At 38.9% G+C, this 21,785-nt stretch overlaps 1 protein-coding gene across 9 annotated transcripts in view; it reads left to right on the forward strand.

The window, feature by feature from the left end:
- ARHGAP42 (Rho GTPase activating protein 42) overlaps window positions 1–21,785 on the forward strand; it is a 280,896-nt gene that overhangs the window by 247,508 nt on the left and 11,603 nt on the right. For 8 of the 9 annotated variants that reach the window (XM_072726275.1, XM_072726272.1, XM_072726274.1 and 5 more), the window contains 6 exons: window positions 160–265; window positions 5,784–5,943; window positions 7,095–7,239; window positions 8,594–8,974; window positions 9,339–9,495; window positions 11,530–11,592. In XM_072726275.1, the coding sequence (XP_072582376.1) occupies window positions 160–265; window positions 5,784–5,943; window positions 7,095–7,239; window positions 8,594–8,974; window positions 9,339–9,495; window positions 11,530–11,592 (1,012 nt within the window). The remainder of the gene's footprint in view (window positions 1–159; window positions 266–5,783; window positions 5,944–7,094; window positions 7,240–8,593; window positions 8,975–9,338; window positions 9,496–11,529; window positions 11,593–21,785) is intronic. The other variant, XM_072726273.1, reaches the window with a different exon arrangement.

Raw genomic sequence — 21,785 nt, forward strand, 5'->3', positions numbered from 1 at the left:
CTCTCTAAGCCTTAGAGAATGATAGAGATAATGCTTACTGCATGAAGCGATGTTTATAAGGCATGAGGGTGTGAGTGTTTGTACTGTTTAGATTACTAATGTTTATTTACACATTTGAATGCAATTAAAACTTGACCATTTGCAACCTTTATGTTATAGAATCCGATGACCAAAACTACCGGGTGGAAGCTGTACATGCATTGGTGCACAAATTGCCAGAAAAAAACAGAGAGATGCTGGACATCTTAATAAAGCACCTCGTAAAGTAATTCTCTGATTTATGTTGTTCACTCAACAACTTGTTCAACTGTTAAAGTTAGACTTGTTCATGTCTTTCTAAAGTGTATGATGTTGCCATGACGTTGTTATTATAATCAGTCTATCAAATATACTTTTAAAAATGATATGACAACAGCTTATTTTTAGGATCTGTGTGTGTATGTACTGTTTATGTTTACACTATGCAGATGATTAATATCCTTCACAACTGGTAAACTAATGACAAAAACCTTACATGTTAACTTAAAAATATATGAAAGAGTATATTTTTCTCCCAGTTCTTTTAGATGCATTATAAACCCTGAGTTTGAAGAACAGTTCTCTATAGGACTAGTATCAACAGGTTTTGCCAGGTCAAAGTGCCACTCTACTGTTAGTTTCTTTCTCTGAATTCATAACCTCACGTGGTCTCTGAAGATTTTCTGACTCTGCTCTTAGTTCATCTATGTATTTAAGAATCTGGATAGATAGATATTGTTATTAATCAAGTTTCTCCAGAAAAACAGAACCAATAGACTCTGTGATATATATAGACATAATGTGTGTGTTGTATGTATGTATGAGAAAGAGATTGATTGCATGGAACTGACCTGCACTACTGTGAAGGCTAAGTCTGACGTCTGCAGGGCAGCTGGTAGTCTAGAGACTCAGGCAAGAGTTGACCTTGCAACTCGAATCCAAGGCAATCAGGAAGCAGAATTACCTCTTACACAGAACCTCAGTCTTTTTAAGACTTTCAACTGACTGAATGAGGCCCACTGACATGGAGGGTAATCTGCTTTACTCTAAGTCAGCCGATTGATATGTTAATATTATGCAAATAAATACCTTCACAGAATCATCTAGAATTATGTTTGATCAAATATCCAGGCACTATGGCCTCATAAATCTGTCTAAAGATTCTCTCTCTCCCTCTCTCTCTCTTTCACATACACACACGCCATGCTGCTTGTAAACAAAAGTCCAAATTCAGTTTTTTTATAAATATATATATTTTATTGGCGTTCAGTTTGCCAACATATAGCATAACACCCAGTGCTCATTCCGCCAAGTGCCCCCCTCAGTGCGTGTCACCCAGTCACCCCAACCCCCCACCCACCACCCTTTCTACTACCCCTTGTTTGTTTTCCAGAGTTAGGTGTCTCTCATGTTTTTCACCCTCACTGATATTTTCATTTTCTCTCCTTTCCCCTTTATTCCATTTCACTATTTTTTATTTTCCCCAAATGAATGAGACCATATAATGTTTGTCCTTCTCCGATTGACTTACTTCACTCAGCATAATGCCCTCCAGTTCCATCCATGTCGAAGCAAATGGTGGGTATTTGTCGTTTCTAATGGCTGAGGAATATTCCATTGTATACATAAACCACATCTTCTTTATCCATTCATCTTTTGATGGACCCCAAGGCTCCTTCCACAGTTTGGCTATTGTGGACATTGCTGCTATAAACATCAGGGTGCAGGTGTTCCGGCGTTTCACTGCATCTGTATCTTTGAGGTAAATCCCCAGCAGTGCAATCCCTTGGGTCATAGGGCAGGTCTATTTTTAACTCTTTGAGGAACCTCCACACATTTTTCCAGAGTGGCTGCACCAGTTCACATTCCCACCAACGGTACAGGAGGGTTCCCCTTTCTCCACATCCTCTCCAACATTTGTTGTTTCCTGTCTTGTTATTTTTTCCCCATTCTCACTAGTGTGAGGTGGGATCTCATTGTGGTTTTGATTTGTATTTCCCTGATGGCAAGTGATGCAGAGCATTTTCTCATGTGCGTGTTGGCCATGTCTCTGTCTTCCTCTGTGAAATTTCTGTTCATGTCTTTTGCCCATTTCATGATTGGATTGTTTGTTTCTTTGCTGTTGAGTTTAATAAGTTCTTTATAAATCTTAGATACTAGCCCTTTATCTGATATGTCATTTGCAAATATCTTCTCCCATTCTCGTACACCATACACAAAGATAAACTCAAAATGGATGAAAGATCCAAATGTGAGACAAGAATCCATCAAAATCCTAAAGGAGAACACAGGCAATACCCTTTTTGAACTTGGCCACAGCAACTTCTTGCAAGGTACATCCATGAAGGCAAGGGAAACAAAAGCAAAAATGAATTATTGGGACGTAATCAAGATAAAAAGCTTCTGCACAGCAAAAGAAACAGATTTTATTTTTTAAAGATTTATTTGAGAGAGGTAAATTGAATGTAAGGAGTGGGGTAGAGGGAGAAGAGAAAGAGAATCTCCAGCAGTCTGCCCACTAAGTACAGAGCCTGACACAGGGCTTCATCTCGTGATCCTAAGATCATGAATTGAGCCAAAACCAAGAGTCAGACTCTTACCAGACTGAGCCACACAGGTGCCCCCAAATTCAGGTTTTAAACTTAAGAAATCCCTTACAGGATCATGTATAAAAAAGGATATTTTCCATCTAAGTGAGTATACTATGATTCACGATTAAATGATTAAATTAAATGAGATGCTTACTACAAGTAGTAAGCTACTTGCCAATTTGAGCCATGCATGTTTGAAATAGTGCTACATAACATGTTAACAAGTCTCATCTTCACCTGCAGATGAGTTCATATGAATTGTCTTCCTGCCCCTTGAAATAAGAGGGAAATTCGCTAGGAACTGCATCATTTCAAGTTCATTATTAATTGTTGCATATGACAATACCTCTTTTAGTTAACAAACAAGGATTCTTGGTCATTTAGCCTTGAATTATATTTTAAAATGCATGACCTCTTCATGAACTTTGACCACACTGTATGTATTGAGCATTCTCTTGATTTATTCAAACTAATCTAGCAAAGCCTTTTTAAACTGCTTTTAAAAGCTACATGAGTGTTACATAAATTTTTTTGTCTAATTATCCAGAATGTTAGACGAACTCAAACTTCCACCTTATAGTGAATGTGCATGGCCTGTTACAGGGAATAGAAGAAGATAGTATCTGGCCACAGAAGAATGCTTAAAATCCTTTTGCCCATCCTTTGCCACCATTGCTGGCTATGTTCCTAAACCTATAAAAAGTCAATCCCCATTGACTGAACAGTATTATTGGAATTTGTGTCCACATCACCAGTGACTTAAATAAACTACAAACAGCTAATAACACTCGGTCCCTGGCAACCTTAATATATCTGAAGAAAAGAGAATTTAAGACCAGTGATCTGGATTGGTCACTATCTAAAGGACCAGTGACTAAAAGAGTGATTCCAAATCTCCATTAATTAGCTCTGAGATGTGGCATAAACCATTACTTCTTTTCTGAGAATCCTTTTCTTTGTCTTTAAAACAAAGGCCATCTGTTGTCTCTTCTTTGACCCTAACTTTTAATATTTAAAAGGGCGATTGGGTTTGTTCCTTACAACACTTTGAGGGAATGAGGTGCAGAAATAGCTGAAATGTGGGGTGATAAGTGTCTAGATTGAGTTAGCTCAGCAAAAGGGAAATTCAGTGAAAATTGCTCATCAGAATACTCTAACTTTGGAGCAAGATAGTCATAAACTCTCCTTTTCAAAACCATTTTTTTAAGATTTCCAAATTTTTTTCCCTGTGAGCTTAATACTAATCTTACTCCAGTTTACTCACACTACTAGGAACTCTTACATTTGAGCAAGAGTATCTAAGGCCAATTTAATTACAAGGAAGAATAATGCTTTGAGATCATATTTCCTGTAACATTATTTAATTTTACCAATCCTATAAGGGTCTTTCCTAATTATTTATAGATGAAGAAACTGAAGCCTAAAGATATAAAATAACTTGGCTGATTGCACCTAGCTTCCAAGTTGGATGGATCCTAGCTTTAAATCCAGACAGGCTCACTACCTTTACGTACTACTTTCTTAGTAGATTCTCTGATACATACTAAGCAACTAATATATATATAATATTTGGTTATATAAAAAGAGAATATGGAATGAAACTTCTTCTGTTCTCACCAAGAGCTTCTTAGCTAATGCTCTGTCAGTGAGACAGTCAGCTCTTCCTGTCCTGTGCTAGGAATATTCAAAATCCTGGATTTCCCATAAAATTTTACTTTTGCTTCTGGAATGTCATTAGTGATACACACTTAGGTAGAAACATAATCTTGTATTGTGCTTCTTTCTAAAACTTCATATTTTGCCAACACATCTGGAAATAAGAGAAAAGGCAGTGGTTAACCTAGAAGATTGGTCAAATGAATGAGGTTTCTCCTTAAGAATATATCCAGTTGGGGCACCTGGATGTCTCCGTTGGTTAAGTGTCTGACTCTTGATTTTGGCTCAGGCTATGATCTCAAGGTTCTGTAAACAAGCCCCCCACTCAGCAAGGAATCTACTTGAGAGTCTTTCCCCCTGCTTATCCCCCAACTCATGCATGCTCACATGTTCTATCAAAGAAATAAATCTTTAAAAAAAGAATATATCTAACTTTTAAATGAATTAGTCAATTCATAGTTTGATAGTTACTGAGCTAAGGTAACTTTTGCTAAGGTCAGTAATACCAGAGGTTATTTTCTTTCATTTCCATTTTCAAGCCAGCACTGATGCTACCATATCTCCTCTTATTGTTTGCCTAGTATAGTGCTCAGAACTAGGGAGGCACACAGAGAAATTTTGAATGGATGAGAAGATGGATGGGTGAATGGATGGAAGAGAAAAAGGAAGGATAGAAACATTCATTGGCCAGTTGTCTTATGTAGAGAGCTTAAGAAAACCTTTCCCTTCTGTCCCTAATTTGATGTTATGTGGATTATATCATTTTTACCTTAGGAGTTTTGTGCTTTAAAAAAGAAAGATTTACTTATTTATTTGAGAGAGAGAGAGAGAGGTGGATGAGAGGGGCAGACAGGGAAGGAGAAGGACAAGAAGACTCCTGTGGAACTCAGATCCCAACGTGGGGCTTGATCCCAGGATCCTGAGATCTTAACCTGTATAATAGGAAAAACTGACTTCTTGGGGGATTAATGCAATAATATCTATGAAATGCCTAGCTCTAGGTTCTCAATAATATGTTTAGTGTATTCAAATATAATTCCAACCAGTCTAATTTTAACCATCTGTTATAAGAATTATAGTATTCTAGAGAATCCCTAAGAACTCATAATCTCTTTAGGGTGATTGTAGTTGATTTTGGATATCAAGATTTATTCCTTTAATTAAGCTTTGTAATTATGCCTGTCCGGGTCCCAGACCCAGGCGGACAGACGCCAACTTGCCCAAGAGTTTACCAGGTGCTGAGCTCGCGGCCCCGCAGGTGCGGAGGCAAGGAGCCCGCGGGCCCCCCCAGAAAACAAAAAAAGCTTTGTAATTATTTTTAATTAGCTAATGTTAACTTTTTACATCTTTTTAGGCTATATACCATACATGCCAATTGGGAGTGGCTGAACCTACTTGGGAAAATTAACCTATCGTGGCATATTTTACATTTTATTAATGCCACAAATTTGATAAATGAGAACATTTCCTAATTATTAAATATTTAACATATATTATTTTCGTTGCTCTTATTTGCAGAGTATCACTACACAGCCAACAAAATCTCATGACTGTCTCAAACCTTGGTGTCATATTTGGCCCAACTCTAATGAGAGCACAAGAAGAAACTGTGGCTGCCATGATGAATATTAAATTTCAGAATATTGTAGTTGAAATTCTGATTGAGCACTATGAAAAGGTAGGCTGAATTTTCATGTTGAAGTATCAAATCTTGTACCTTGCTTTTAAAGAGGAATTTTCCATTTGTATGATCTTTGAGTGCATTGTAATCTCAGGTTCTTATAAAATATCAATCTTGTACATTTTATATAAATTGCTTCTTCATGAGGACTGTGATTTCTTTTTTTCTGTTTAGTTTTTAAGTGCTTCTCAGAATCCTCCAGGTAAATGGTTTCTTCTCCTTTTATATCAGTTACTTTTCAAGATTTTCTTCCTTAGTATTTATATAGTGAGTTTTTTGCTCATATTCAGAGAATTTGTTAGGCTCACTTGGTGATTAAGTCTCTTTTTAATCATTTTATCTCTCTGGAATTAGACTTACAGCAGCAATAATATTCTCAATAAAACAAAAGAATTCCAGAGATATACTTGAAGCCCTCTCTAGTCTTTAAACAGTTTCTTTGAAAGATTGAGATCTTAGAATAACTGTGGAAATGGGAAATTGAGAATGTCAAAATGATTAGATGATTAAAAAATCCAGCCATTGGAAGTCAAAACATTTGTGATATATTTATGCCTGGTCTACTCCTTGTAGGGAAAGACTCCTTCCCTGGGCCCCTTGTTGGTGCCAGTGGAAAAATATCCCTCATTTATCGAAGGTTACAAGCACTCACAATGCAAGACCACATGACTGTATCCTGTAGCTGTGCTCAGACTTCTCCCTGTAGCTTGTCATGTTCCAAGAGAGCTCAGGAACTACAGGACAGTACCTTCTCCTGAGAAGCAAAGAACTGTTTGGAAGACTGAGCCTCTTCCCTTCAGGTTATATTCAGCATGATGTGAGAAAGGAAGTATCACAATAGTAAGACTCAGTGTGTTTTGACACACACATTTGTTCATATTTGATTATTGGAAAGTCTTTGAAATTCATTGTTGGGAAATTGGGGAAGATAAAAAAGAAAACCCAGAAAATGGACATTACTCAGTGTAAGTGGAAAAGAAAGTTATGATTCTAGGATATTTTTTTGTATCAAGTGTCTTTTGCCATGAAACTGATTAAATAGCATATAGTTCTAAGATTATTTAGTAGCTCACAGATACCATTTTATGGTGAAAATGGCAATTCCCCCACTTTTTTGACCTCAGTCCATTTTGTTTTTTTGTATGTAGATTTTTCATACTGCCCCAGACCCAAGTATTCCTCTTCCTCAGCCTCAGTCTCGATCTGGATCCCGAAGGACTCGCGCAATCTGCCTCTCCACAGGTTCCCGGAAGCCCAGAGGCAGGTATACACCGTGCTTGGCAGAGCCTGATAGTAAGTGTGCCTACAGTCAGGAGATGCTTTCTTCACTCTTTAGTTTAGCCTTACCTCACCTTACCAACCTTAGGGTAGAAATACATAGAGGATTTTACCGATGCTGTCTATCCAGCACTCCTCCCACCACTTATATATTCTTTGTCGATATAGTTACAAGGTACTTTGAACAAACAAATTCATTACTGCTACAAAGGGAAAAAAATAATTCACTCAGTGCCCTTTTTTCCTGCAACTGCTATTAAGTACATTAGGTACTACTTTTTAGCAGGTTTTGTCCTATTGTCAAAGTGGTAGAGAAGAAAACAAGAAAAAGTCTGGCTAAAGCAGTCATTTTCTTCCTTCTTTTCACATTATGTCCTTAAAGCATCATCTCCTGGGTATCAGAGTTTCTGAAAGAGAGAGAGAGAAGAAATAAAAAGAGAAACCACACTACACATTATTCCTAACTTACTGTTCTGAATGAAGCCCCACAGTGAAGTGAGTGGCAGCTTGAGTACACAGTGGATGTTAAACTTGTTTTATTTAACTTTATACCCCCAAGCCCCCTAATTTTTTTCTCAAAGTCAGTATTTAACAGAAAACAATAATTTTTAATTTAGATATGTTTGAGTAGTTCATTATGGTTTTTCTGATATTTTTTCTTAAACCTTACTTTTAGGAACATTAAAAAATAATTCAGTTACATAGCCAGTTTCTTATGTTGCTATATTTTTGGCAGAAAAAGGAAAAAGTCCTTTCTTTTACAAATATGAGCAGCTTCTAATTTGCAGCTGACATGACTGGTGCCTTTGAATGCAGGAGGACTCAGATACATTGAAACTCAGAACCACCTAAGGTCAAGAAAGTTAAAAAAGAGAGAAGCACGTCTTTAATATCCTTTCTTCCATTGATCTCTTATAATATCATCAAAGAATCTTAATTCTAATACTTGTGAATTCTTTTTCAGAAGCAATTTTTTCTTAAGTAGGCTTCCACACCCAGCATGGAGCCCAGTGCAGGGCCCAAACTCATGACTCTGAGATCAAGATCTGAGCTGAGATCAAGAGTTGGACACTTAACTAACTGAGCCACCCGGGTGCCTCTAGAGGCAAATCTTGTCTGAATTCAAGTGGCCCACTAATCCTTTAAGAAGTAACATTATTTCATAGGGTCAGGGTACATATACAGTCTCCCTTGAATAGTATTGAAAAATACTTTCACTAAGTTGAAATGCATATTTTAAAGCCTTTCTTCAGAACTGAGGACAGTTCTCCACAGGTGGCCCCCGAGCACATACGAGTTGGAGAGCGGAAGGGTTTGGGTTGTGTTGTTCTCAATAGAGAGCCACTGTTGTTTTCTTGCACCCACTCAGGTGACTCTTATAGCAGCAGCCCAGACAGCACACCCATGGGGAGCATTGAGTCTCTGTCCTCTCACTCCTCTGAACAAAACAGCACAACCAAGTCTGCCTCCTGCCAGCCCAGGGAGAAATCTGGAGGGATTCCTTGGATTGTATCCCCATCACCTTCCAATGGACAGAAAAGTCTCGGAATTTGGGCAACTAGTCCTGAATCAAGTTCTAAAGAAGATGCAACCAAAACGGATGCAGAATCAGATTGCCAGAGTGTTGCCTCCATCACCAGCCCAGGGGATGTTTACCCACCCATAGACCTGGTCAGGAAAGGGCCTTATGGGCTCTCAGGACTGAAAAGAGCCTCAGCATCCTCTCTTAGGTCCATCTCTGCAGCTGAAGGTAAACCAGTTTTGAGCTCAATAAAATGCCATTGTCTCTGTATCACCTGCTGGATTATTCAGCATGATTAAGCAGAGAAAAGTTAATGGTGAAGGGGCTAACAATGCTTTTCCTGAGCTGGGATTTTTAAAACTGTGCACTGTGACTTTTTTCCTCGATCTTTCCATCACTGTGAGGTGATGTCTTTGTAATTACTGTACATTGTGATCTCCCTGCGTGATGGGCTGCTGTGCTCAAAGAACATTCTGTACCTTCTCAGTTGGGCTTAGAGAAAAATGCTTCCTCTTGTTATGCACATGTACTGTGTTACTGCTATTATTTTGTCTGATAGCTCCTTGCCTGTTTTCTTGGGTTTTCTTTTTAGGAAATAAGAGCTACGGTGGATCCATTCAAAGCTTAACTTCTGTAGGTTTCAAAGAGATGCCCAAAGCGCCATCAAACCCAGACTTGCCTCCAAAAATGTGCAGGAGGTTAAGGCTAGACACTGCCTCAAGCAATGGCTACCAGCGACCTGGCTCTGTGTAAGTGAGAGAGAGTTTGCATTTGTTGTATCTTCTCGGGATACACAGGAGTTGAGTATGTCCAAAAGAATCCTTAGGAGTCCCACAGCTGAATGCCTCATTTATAGCATGGGAACATTCAACCTCTATAGGACCCTACCCTCTTCTACAAAGGATGTACAAATTTAGAGTATGCTTAAGATATATATTTTATGTATCTTATGTAATGTGATATATATCATATTATTCATTACTATATTATATATATATATTATAAGTTATATATATTATATATATTATAATATATTTTCTAATATATTATATTATATATATATATATATTCCACACACATAGGATTTTAGGCAGAACTACAAGCAGAACTATGTCCCAATTTAAAGTTATGAGAATATATGTATAATATAATAGTTTTGGGCTTTGAAACTAGACATTCTGTAAAAGCTAGACATCTACCTCTCAGCAGAGCAAACTGCCCATATCCCAGCTCCCCCACCTCTTTGTTAGAAGTACAACTGCCATCTAGATTGTGAGGGTTTGTTTTCTCTCCTTTCCATCACAAGTCTCCCCTACCTGAGTATTTACTGGAGCTCATGGAGAACAAGGAGGGTGAAAGGCAAAGGAGAGTACTTTTAATCAAAAGACCCAGAAATTTAAAGGCAGATAGGTTAGAGTACATGTATGTAAATAGGAAGAGGACAAAGAAGAGAAAACGGGAACTTGGATAAATGAGGAAGCAAAATCTAAAAAGGAAAGTTTTTATCCCTTTCATTTTATTTTCCTGACTTTAACTGAGCTTTCCAAATGCTATGTGAGCTATTACTGGGCATCTCTACGTATGTTATCTCTTAATGTCCTTTGCTTCCCTCCACAGTAAGTAGTAGAAACCTCATTTTAGAGATAATAAGAACTAATACTTGGAAAATTAGGGAACCACTTTAATTACTCATTGAAAGTCTAGTAAGACATTTCGCTAAGCCTGTTTCTGTTGGAACAGTATCTTAAATTCATTAGTTCATCACCTTCTTTGACAAGAACTTTATGATTTTAGAGTGTGTTTGACATACATTATCACTCTTGGTCAGAAATCCAAGTACCACTATATAGACAAATACTATATTTGTAAATCTGTCTACTGCCCGGTATGTATAGTTCTAGCCATTATGCAACATTAAATTTTAAGCCAGTATATAACGGGAGATAGCAGAATATAAACCCCATCCTTTGTGAGGGAAAGAAAAGATTTGCTTCTGTTTTGTAATTGTACTGACAAAGTAGAAATTAAAATATATATTCTGTATTAGGTGTAAAATGACCTTTCAAATTATCAACTGGCTAGGCTCTGAGAGAAAGGTTTATCAATTAAAGAAATACAACACACTTTAAAAATCTAACTTAAAACATCATTCATGGAATTTGATACTGTCTTCTAATAAGTATAGAAACTCTTCTCATTACCGCAGTGTTCCTTAGTTTTAATATAGTCTCACTTTCTCAAATAGACCTGCCCTGCCTCCCATGATTTGAAGTAAGATTTGAACCCACAAATGTATTTATTGGCCACATATTCAGAGTTCCTTCATTTCACTTTAGGAACTATGTTCAAATATTTAAAAAATATGAAACATTTTAGAATTACTTTGTCTTAGCTATCAGAATGAACAACCATTCTTTTGTCTTGATGATTTGATTCTTCCCTATGGCTCCACAGGAGCCAATATCAATATCACTGCTAGAAGCTGTGTGGGAGAAAATGTCTTTTTTACTGCTCCCACAGTTTTCTGAACTAGAAAAGATGAGAATGGTAAGATCCCCGGGGGAGGTACCTATAGGTTTATAACATCTGGTCTGAGCTGGAAAATAGATGTAAAAATTTCTTCCACATTAAAGCCTAAAACAAATAATTCAGGTCAAATTTTGGAGATAGTTCATAATTAATTATTTTTGGTTTATGTTAACTGATAACCCTGAATTATACTTTGAACTCAGTGATTTTCTGATAGATTTTAATGGAACTTGCATTTTAAAATTATCTTTCAGTGTGGCAGCAAAAGCCCAACTGTTTGAAAATGCTGGTTCACTTAAGCTGATTTCTTCTGGGCGGTAAGTTCTCAAAACCCTTAATGTAATATGCAAATAAATAAAATAGTGGCGACATCAATTTATTGACATGTTGAGTCATCTTTGATCGCTCTGACCTTCAGGTCTGCAGATGGTCAAATCCATACCCACTGTCTCCTCAGAGGGGAAAAAAAAAGGGCCTGTCTGTAACCAGCATTTAGCCCCTCAGACTGTTATACTGATGCCTCACTTACTTAAATCTTCATGAAGGAAGGGTTTCAAACAAGCTTTCAAAAAGATACAAGTTGCCATAACCCTTGGCATAGCAAAGACTCCGTTGATGAAAATTTGTGAAATTTTCAAAAGTATATTCTTTTTTTAATAATAAATTTATTTTTTATTGGTGTTCAATTTACCAACATACAGAATAACACCAAGTGCTCATCCCGTCAAGTGTCCCCCTCAGTGCCCGTCACCCATTCCCCCCCACCCCCCTCCCTCCTCCCCTTCCACCACCCCTAGTTCATTTCCCAGAGTTAGGAATCTTTATGTTCTGTCTCCCTTTCTGATATTTCCCACACATTTCTTCTCCCTTCCCGTCTATTCCCTTTCACAATTATTTATATTCCCCAAATAAATGAGAACATATAATGTTTGTCCTTCTCCAATTGACTTACTTCACTCAACATAATACCCTCCAGTTCCATCCACGTTGAAGCAAATGGTGGATATTTGTCGTTTCTAATGGCTGAGGAATATTCCATTGTATACATAAACCACATCTTCTTTATCCATTCATTGTGGTTTTGATTTGTATTTCCCTGATGGCAAGTGATGCAGAGCATTTTCTCATGTGCCTGTTGGCCATGTCTATGTCTTCCTCTGTGAGATTTCTGTTCATGTCTTTTGCTCATTTCATGATTGGATTGTTTGTTTCTTTGGTGTTGAGTTTAAGAAGTTCTTTATAGATCTTGGAAACTAGCCCTTTATCTGATATGTCATTTGCAAATATCTTCTCCCATTCTGTAGGTTGTCTTTTAATTTTGTTGACTGTATCCTTTGCTGTGCAAAAGCTTCTTATCTTGATGAAGTCCCAATAGTTCATTTTTGCTTTTGTTTCTTTTGCCTCCGTGGATGTATCTTGCAAGAAGTTACTGTGGCCGAGTTCAAAAAGGTGTTGTGTGTGTTCTCCTCTAGGATTTTGATGGACTCTTGTCTCACATTTAGATCTCTCATCCATTTTGAGTTTATCTTTGTGTCTGGTGCAAGAGAGTGGTCTACTTTCATTCTCCTGCATGTGGATGTCCAGTTTTCCCAGCACCATTTATTGAAGAGACTGTCTTTCTTCCAGTGGATAGTCTTTCCTCCTTTATCGAATATTAGGTGACCATAAAATTCAGGGTCCACTTCTGGATTCTCTATTCTGTTCCATTGATCTATGTGTCTGTTTTTGTGCCAGCACCACACTGTCTTGATGACCACAGCTTTGTAGTACAACCTGAAACCTGGCATTGTGATGCCCCCAGCTATGGTTTGCATTTTTAAAATTCCCATGGCTATTCGGGGTATTTTCTGATTCCACACAAATCTTAAAATAATTTGTTCTAACTCTCTGAAGAAAGTCCATGGTATTTTGATAGGGATTGCATTAAACATGTACATTGCCCTGGGTAACATTGACATTTTCACAATATTAATTCTGCCAATCCACGAGCATGGAGTATTTTTCCATCTTTTTGTATCTTCCTCAGTTTCTTTCAGAAGTGTTCTATAGTTTTTAGGGTATAGATCCTTTACCTCTTTGGTGAGGTTTATTCCTAGGTATCTTATGCTTTTGGGTGCAATTGTAAATGGGATTGACTCCTTAATTTCTCTTTCTTCAGTCTCATTGTTAGTGTATAGAAATGCCGCTGACTTCTGGGCATTGATTTTGTATCCTGCCACGCTGCCAAATTGCTATATGAGTTCTAGCAATCTTGGGGTGGAGGTTTTCCGGTTTTCTATGTAGAGTATCATGTCATCGGCGAAGTGGGAGAGTTTGTTTTCTTCTTTGCCAATTTGAATGCCTTTAATGTCTTTTTGTTGTCTGATTGCTGAGGCGAGGACTTCCAGTACTATGTTGAATAGCAGTGGTGAGAGTGGACATCCCTGTCTTGTTCCTGGTCTTAGAGGAAAGGCTCCCAGTGCTTCCCCATTGAGAATGATATTTGCTGTGGGCTTTTCGTAGATGGCTTTTAAGATGTCGAGGAATGTTCCCTCTATCCCTACACTCTGAAGAGTTTTGATCAGGAATGGATGCTGTATTTTGTAACATGCTTCCTCTGCATCTAATGAGAGGATCCTATGGTTCTTGGTTTTTCTCTTGCTGATATGATGAATCACATTGATTGTTTTAGGAGTGTTGAACCAGTCTTGTGTCCCGGGAATAAATCCTACTTGGTCACGGTGATAATTTTCTTAATGTACTCTTGGATCCTGTTGGCTAGTATCTTGTTGAGAATTTTTGCATCCATGTTCATCAGGGATATTGGTCTGTAGTTCTCCTTTTTGGTGCGGTCTTTGTCTGGTCTTGGAATTAAGCTGATGCTGGCCTCATAGAATGAATTTGGAATACTCCATCTCTTTCTATCTTTCCAAACAGCTTTAGTAGAATAGGTATGGTTTCTTCTTTAAATGTTTGATAGAATTCCCCTGGGAAGCCATCTGGCCCTGGACTTTTGTGTCTTGGGAGGTTTTTGATGATTGTTTCAATTTCCTCCATGGTTATATACCTGTTCGGGTTTTCTATTTCTTCCTGTTCCAGTTTTGGTAGTTTGTGGCTTTCCAGGAATGCGTCCATTTCTTCTAGATTGCCTAATTTATTGGCGTATAGCTGTTCATAATATGTTTTTAAAATCGTTTGTATTTCCTTGGTGTTGGTAGTGATCTCTCCTTTCTCATTCAAGATTTTATTAATTTGAGTCTTCTCTCTCTTCTTTTTAATAAGGCTGGCTATTGGTTTATCTATCTTATTAATTCTTTCAAAGAACCAACTCCTGGTTTTGTTGATCTGTTCCACAGTTCTTCTGGTGTCTATTTCACTGAGTTCTGCTCGAATCTTTATTAACTCTCTCCTTCTGCTGGGTGTAGGATCTATTTGCTGTTTTTTCTCTAGCTCCTTTAGGTGTAAGGTTAGCTTTTGTATTTGACTTCTTTCCAGTTTTTGAATGGCTGCTTGTATTGCGATGTATTTCCCCCTCAGGACTGCCTCTGCTGCATCCCAAAGATTTTGAATGGTTGCATCTCCATTCTCATTAGCTTCCATGAATCTTTTTAATTCTTCTTTAATTTCCTGGTTGACCCTTTCATCTTTGGCAGGACGGTCCTTAACCTCCACGTGTTTTAGGTCCTTCCAAACTTCTTATTCTGATTTAGTTCTAATTTCAAGGCATTATGGTCTGAGAATATGCAGGGGACAATCCCAATCTTTGGTATCGGTTCAGACCTGATTTGTGACCCAGTATGTGGTCTGTTCTGGAGAAAGTTCCATGTGCGCTTGACAAAAATGTGTATTCAGTTGAGTTTGGATGTGAAGTTCTGTAGATATCTGTGAAATGCGTCTGGTCCAGTGTATCATTTAAAGCTCTCGTTTCTTTGGAGATGTTATGCTTAAAGACCTAACGAGTATAGAAAGAGCTAGATTGAAGTCACCAAGTATAAGTGTATTATTATCTAAATATGTCTTACCTTTGGTTATCAATTGATATATTTGGCAGCTCCCACATTCGGGGCATATATATTGAGGATTGTTAAGTCCTCTTGTTGGATAGATCCTTTAAGTATGATATAGTGTCCCTCTTCATCTATCACTACAGCCTTCGGGGTAAATTTTAGTTTATCTGATATAAGTATGGCTACCCCTACTTTCTTTTGAGGACCATTTGAATGGTAAATGGTTCTCCAACCTTTTGTTTTCAGGCTGTCGGTGTCCTTATGTCTAAAATGAGTCTCTTGTAGACAGCAAATAGATGGGTCTTGCTTTTTTATCCAGTCTGAAACCCTGCACCTTTTGATGGGGTCATTAAGCCCGTTCACATTCAGAGTTACTACTGAAAGATATGAGTTTAGTGTCATCATGATATCTATTCCGTCTTGTTTTTGTGGATTGGTCCACTGGACTTCTTCTTAAAGGGGAATTTTAAGAGTCTCCCGTAAAATTTCTTGCAGAGCTGGTTTGGAGGTCACATATTCTTTCAGTTCCTGCCTGTCTTGGAAGCTCTTTATCTCTCCTTCCATTGTGAATGAGAGCCTTGCTGGATAAAGTATTCTTGGTTGCATGTTCTTCTCATTTAGGACCCTGAATATATCCTGCCAGCCCTTTCTGGCCTGCCAGGTCTCTGTGGAGAGGTCTGCTGTTACCCTAACACTCCTCCCCATAAAAGTCAGGGATTTCTTATCTCTTGCTGCTTTAAGGATCTTCTCTTTGTCTTTGGAATTTGCAAGCTTAACTATTAGATGTCGAGGTGTTGAACGGTTTTTATTGATTTTAGGGGAGGATCTCTCTATCTCCTGGATCTGAATGCCTGTTTCCCTTCCCAGATTAGGAAAGTTTTCAGCTGGGATTTGTTCAAAAACATATTCTGGCCCTCTGGCCCTTTCGGTGCCCTCGAGAACCCCAATTAAACGTAGATTTTTCTTCCTCAGGCTGTCACTTATTTCCCTTAATCTATCCTCATGGTCTTTTAATTGTTTGTCTCTTTTTTCCTCAGTTTCCCTCTTTGCCATCAACTTGTCTTCTATGTCACTCACTTGTTCTTCCGCCTCGTTAACCCTCGTCGTTAGGACTTCTAGTTTGGATTGCATCTCATTCAGTTGATTTTTAATTTCTGCCTGATTGGATCTAAATTCTGCAGTCATGAAGTCTCTTGAGTCCTTCATGCTTTTTTCTAGAGCCACCAGTAGCTGTATAATAGTGTTTCTGAATTGGCTTTCTGACATTGAATTGTAATCCAGATTTTGTAACTTTGTGGGAGAGAGGACTGTTTCTGATTCTTTCTTTTGAGGTGAGGCTTTCCTTTTAGCCTTTTGCTCAGTGCAGAGTGGCCAAAACAAGTTGTATTGGGAAAAGGAGAAAAAGAGAGCAAGAATGAAAGAAAGAAAAGAGAAAAAGAAAAAAGGAAGAAAAAAGAAAAAGAGAAAAAATAAAAGGGTGGGGGAAGCAAACAGAAATCGAAAATTAAACAACAACAACAAAAAAAGAAACCAGGGGGGAGTATCTTCTGATTCTGTGTACTTTTAAGTCCCTTGACTTCCCCTCGAACTGGTCCGTCTAGCTGGTCTTCTGGGGGAGGGGCCTGCTGTGCTGATTCTCAGGTGTTAGCACTTGGGGGAGCTGCTCTGCCCCTGCCTGGTGCAGGGCTCAGTGGGGGTTGTTCACCCCGTGAGGCCCCAGGAGGAACAACCACAGTGGCGGGGGCAGCTCTGCAGCCCTGGAGTCAGCTCCCGCAGTAGCTCCGGAGCTCTCCATCTGCAGGGCCTGGAGGCTCCGGGCGGGGCCGCTGATCTGCTCAGCTCGGGGCAGGAGCGTCCTCGCTGTCCTGGGCCCTCCCGGCCTCTGCCTGTCCCGGGGGAGGCCGGATCGGATCCTGGGCTGTGTCCTGGCGCCCTATGCTCCGGGGCCTGCGCTGTTGTATTCGCGCTCCCACCCCGCAGCCCCCTCCGTGGACCTGCCGCCCGAGCCCCTCCGAGCTGCTCCGGCCCCGCCGTGCGCGCTGCAGCCCTTAGGGAGCTCGGGTGCTCTCCCGGGGTGCAGGTGCCTGTTAGTGTCCCCGGGAGCCCAAGGGCATCCCCGCCCTCCTGGGTCCTGCTCCACCTCCCTGCGAGCCCCTTTCCGCGGGGAAGGTTGGTGCAGCTCCTGCTCCTCCGGGACGGGGCTCTCCTGTCCTGGGGACACTCGCCCCGGCCTCAGCCCGGCTCCTCGCGGGCCCCTCCCCCTTGGAGGCCTTTTGTGTCTTTATTTCTTTTTCCCCGTCTTCCTACCTTGATAGAAGCGCGAACTCTTCTCACTGTAGCGTTCCAGCTGGTCTCTCTTTAAATCTCAGGCCGAATTCGTCTATTTTCAGGATGATCTGAAGGTTATCTGGGTAATTTGGTGGGGACAGGTGACTTGGGGACCCTACTTTTCCGCCGTCTTGTCCCCCGTCTGATCAAAAGTATATTCTTTTTTTAAAAAAATGTTTAAAGCTTTATTTGAGAGTACATGCACACAAATGGAGGGAGGGACAGGGGGAGAGAGAATCTCAAGCAGACTCCCTACTGAGCTCTAAGCCTGACATGGGGCTCATCTCACAATCCTAAGATTACAACCTGAGAGAAACCAACAGTTGGATGCTTAACTGATTAAGCCACTCAGTGCTCCTCAAAAGTATATTCTTGACTTTTAAAAGTGATAAAACTTTTTCTGGAAGAAGATTTATGCATTGAAAAGTATGCTTATTAAAAAAAAGAGAAAGAAAAGCATGCTTATTCTTATTCACAGTGTTGCTGTAGAGCTGATTGGCCCAAGTAGCTCTTTTTTTGAGTACAGTTCTTCATTCAGATTTCCCATATTTTACCTTCAGGTGGTGACATCTTGCTGCTGATAATCTGCTTGCTTCTAAGATTTCACTTTCATCTCCTCCTGTTCCAAATTGATCTTCTCATCCACAGTGGGCTTTTTCTTTTTTAAATTTGAGTATGTATGAAATAATGGAATTTTTTAGTATTCTCATTTGCCTGTTTTTGTTTTGTTTTGCCATTAGCATCAGGTCCCAGTCATTCAATAAAGAAATGCTTGCTATTGAAAGAACATATGAGAGCCCTTGAAAAACAAATTTGATTTTTCCTTTGAATGTACAAAGACAATTTTGATCTTCCCAATTTGGATAATTAAGGCTATCAAGTAAAGGAATCACAGTTAATTGAAGTATCATTGTATAGTTATTTTAAAAGTTACTCAACCACTATATTATACACCTGAAACTAATATAGCACTGTATATTACTATGCTGGAATTAAAATTTTTAAAAAGTTATTCAACCATAGAATTTTTATTGACTAGGGGATCCCTGAGTGCCTCAGTGGTTTAGCGCCTGCCTTTGGCCCGGGGTACAATCCTGGAGTCCCAGGATCGAGTCTGACGTCAGGCTCCCAGTATGGAGCCTGCTTCTCCCTCCTCCTGTGTCTCTGCCTCTCTTTCTCTCTCTCTCTCTGTCTATGATAAATAAATAAATAAATAAATAAATAAATAAATAAATAAATAAATCTTTGAAAAGAAAATAATTTTTATTGCCTGTTTAAAGTATGTTGACTTTTTTGACAAGTGTTTATTAAATACCTACACAGTGTTGGCTTGTGGGAGTTACTAGAGATAACACTGTCTTTTTTTTTCCCCTAGGCCTATTAATGTTTTTAACTTCACAGAGTAGAGCCACTTTGGTATCCTCCTGGGATGTTGGTTAATGCATTGAACTTATGTAACAAATCCCAGCGTACTTGTGTTTAACTCCATCTGTAATATCCTCACCATCTTCCCTTGGTGAAAACTAGGTACTGTGTATGTCAGAGCAAACATCATTTCTCTGAACCTATCATCATTTCTAGGCCCTAATTAATTTAAGGGATTTAACTTTGCTACTTCTGTATTGCCATGTAGTTGAATTGCTCCACTAGGTGGAGTCCTTTTATTTTGAAGCTCTAAATCTGTTAACTCAAGTTCTGTGATCAAAGAGATAATCCTTTAAAAACTTTAAGTAAACAAGCTATTAATGAAGTTAATCAGAACACTATCATATACTCAAATGTTCAACAATCAGCCTATGCATTTTTAATATGCTTTTAGGTTATACTCTAAATCAACTTCTAAAGGCTGTCGTAAACTTAGAGCTCACCAGAACATTGAAGGTTGAAGTCTACTTGTCAGCAATCCCGTAGCATTTGACAGTGTCATAACTTTTCACCAAGAGACAGGCACAGTGGAGCACAACTGACATTGGGGGCAAATAGACTCATGTTTAAATTCTTGGTCTATCACTTCGTAGTTGTAGTAACTTTGGAGTTACATATTTAGGAAATCTATTTTCTTTATCTATAAAATGAAAGCCATAATTCTGCATTTGACAAATTATTGTAATGTACACTGTAATGTATTTGAAGTACTTGGTAAATTCTCTATAGATGGTGTCCAATAGTAACTATTATTGTTATTATTTAAAGTGCTTGCCTGAGATATTCAGGCCTCTAATTAATAAACTAGTGGTACTCTATCAGTTATCTGATACTCTCTTGTACCATTAAAAAGAAGTGAACAACACATAGAAGTTGAGGACATCTCTCTTATTAACCTCCTACAATGCCTGTTTTGCTTTCTTTCTGGGGAACTCAGGGTTACCCTTGAGTTGGATCTTAAAGAATGATAGAACCAGTAGTGGGTAGTAGGTTGACTAGCCATGTTTGGGAAAGAGACCAGGTGGGAGATTTCAGTGGATGGCTTTGAATAACAGGAAAGTAACACCTCTAGGAGTTACTGAAGACCCCAAGTCATTGAGCAAATGGGTAATCTAATCATTTAATCATTAGAACAAATCTAATCTAATATTTAAGTAGTTTTTCTAGGAGGTTGTGAAAAGGAGAGAACAGTCAACCATTTAAGGTGAAATTGGTGAGATTTAAAACACCTTAATTAGGGCAATAACAAAAGCATGAAAAACTATAAGGAGAGTTTATGAATCAGAGCAGTATTGGACAACTGCTTTGATACTTTGGGAATGAAAGACATGTAAAAAAAAAAAAACTCCAAGTCTTTGAGACTGTCAAAAAGAATGGTAATTTAGTTTCTGATCTTGGCTTATGAGTACATAGGAGGGAAAGGAAAATTTTAACCATAATGTTTGAGGAGCCTGAGGAACATTGAGAGGCAAATTGTGTAACTGGAACCAGGAGATAACATGGAGTTTGGTGCCATTTGAGAAATTTCCACACAGTGGTTATGATGACGTTTCAGAATATAGGTGAGGTCTGGAGCCGACAACCAAGAAAGAATTCTTGAGATGTCTTTGGTGCAAGATGCTGGTTTTATTAAAGCCCATGGACAGGACACTTGGGCAAGAAGAGCTACTGCCTGGGCCTGTGAGGGGTGACTGATTATATACCTGGGAGTTGGAAGGGGTCAGGAGATAGCACAAAATTAGAGATAAGGAATTTTGGAAGCAAGGTTTCCAGGACCTTGAGGGGCCTGGCTATTGTTGGGAAAAGGTCACTTGTTACCGTCTAATAAAACCTGAGTCATGAGACCCTTCAGATGTCTTTCGGTGGGCCATGTGCTTGGAGGATGATTGCCAACATGTATCTTGGGGGATAGAAATAAAGGGAAATTTCAAAAGGAATTTCATATGTTAAAGTAAACTTACAGGCTCCTGGGGGATGGGCTAAGATTGCCTTCTGCCCTTAGCAAAGTATGAACATCGAGGCATTTGTGTCCGTAGAGGAATGTCCCTCTGCCTGTTTCAAGGACTTGTCAATGTACTGCTCTGGGCTTGTGCTTTGTCCTCAGCTAGTCCTCTGTTCCCCCATCAGTTACACTGCATAAATAATGGTGAGGGTACTCCAGGATGGAGCATACTGAATAAAAAAGGAAAAATGGCTGAGGTGAATGATTTAAATGATTTAAAGGTCAAGCAAAGAAAATGTGAAGGAATGATCAGAAGTAATGGTCAATGTGGTAGAAGCAAAAATGTCAAGGAGATCACTAGAGGACACTGGTTTTAATCTCTAAAGTATCACTGGAAATTTTTAAGAAATCAGGTTCAGTGGAATGGAAGGGGCCACTCTTCAAGGGAGCTTGACCTATAAGACTTGTTCATGTGAAGATTCCTGAGTTGCTACAGACTCTGAAGCCAGAATATCTGAGACTGAGGCCTGGAGAATATGAATTTTTGACAACTTCCCCAAATGATTCTTATGTAGCACAAAAAAAAAAAAAAGAGAGAGTTTGAGAACCATTTGAATACAGAAAAATGTCATAGTACCTAGAATATCCCTGAGCAGACATTAGTTATTTACAATTGTTCTCCTTAATCTGGAAAATGCCTTCAAGAGCTAAATGTCACTAGACTCTGTTTTACCATTATAAAAGCATGTGGAAAATGATATCTGTAAAGCCTTTACCCCAATGTTAGTTATACTTGGGCAGAAGGAAAGATCCGCTTTAAAGTAATATA

This window comes from Vulpes vulpes, chromosome 11, assembly GCF_048418805.1.
Source record: "Vulpes vulpes isolate BD-2025 chromosome 11, VulVul3, whole genome shotgun sequence".
Classification (NCBI taxonomy): domain Eukaryota; kingdom Metazoa; phylum Chordata; class Mammalia; order Carnivora; family Canidae; genus Vulpes; species Vulpes vulpes.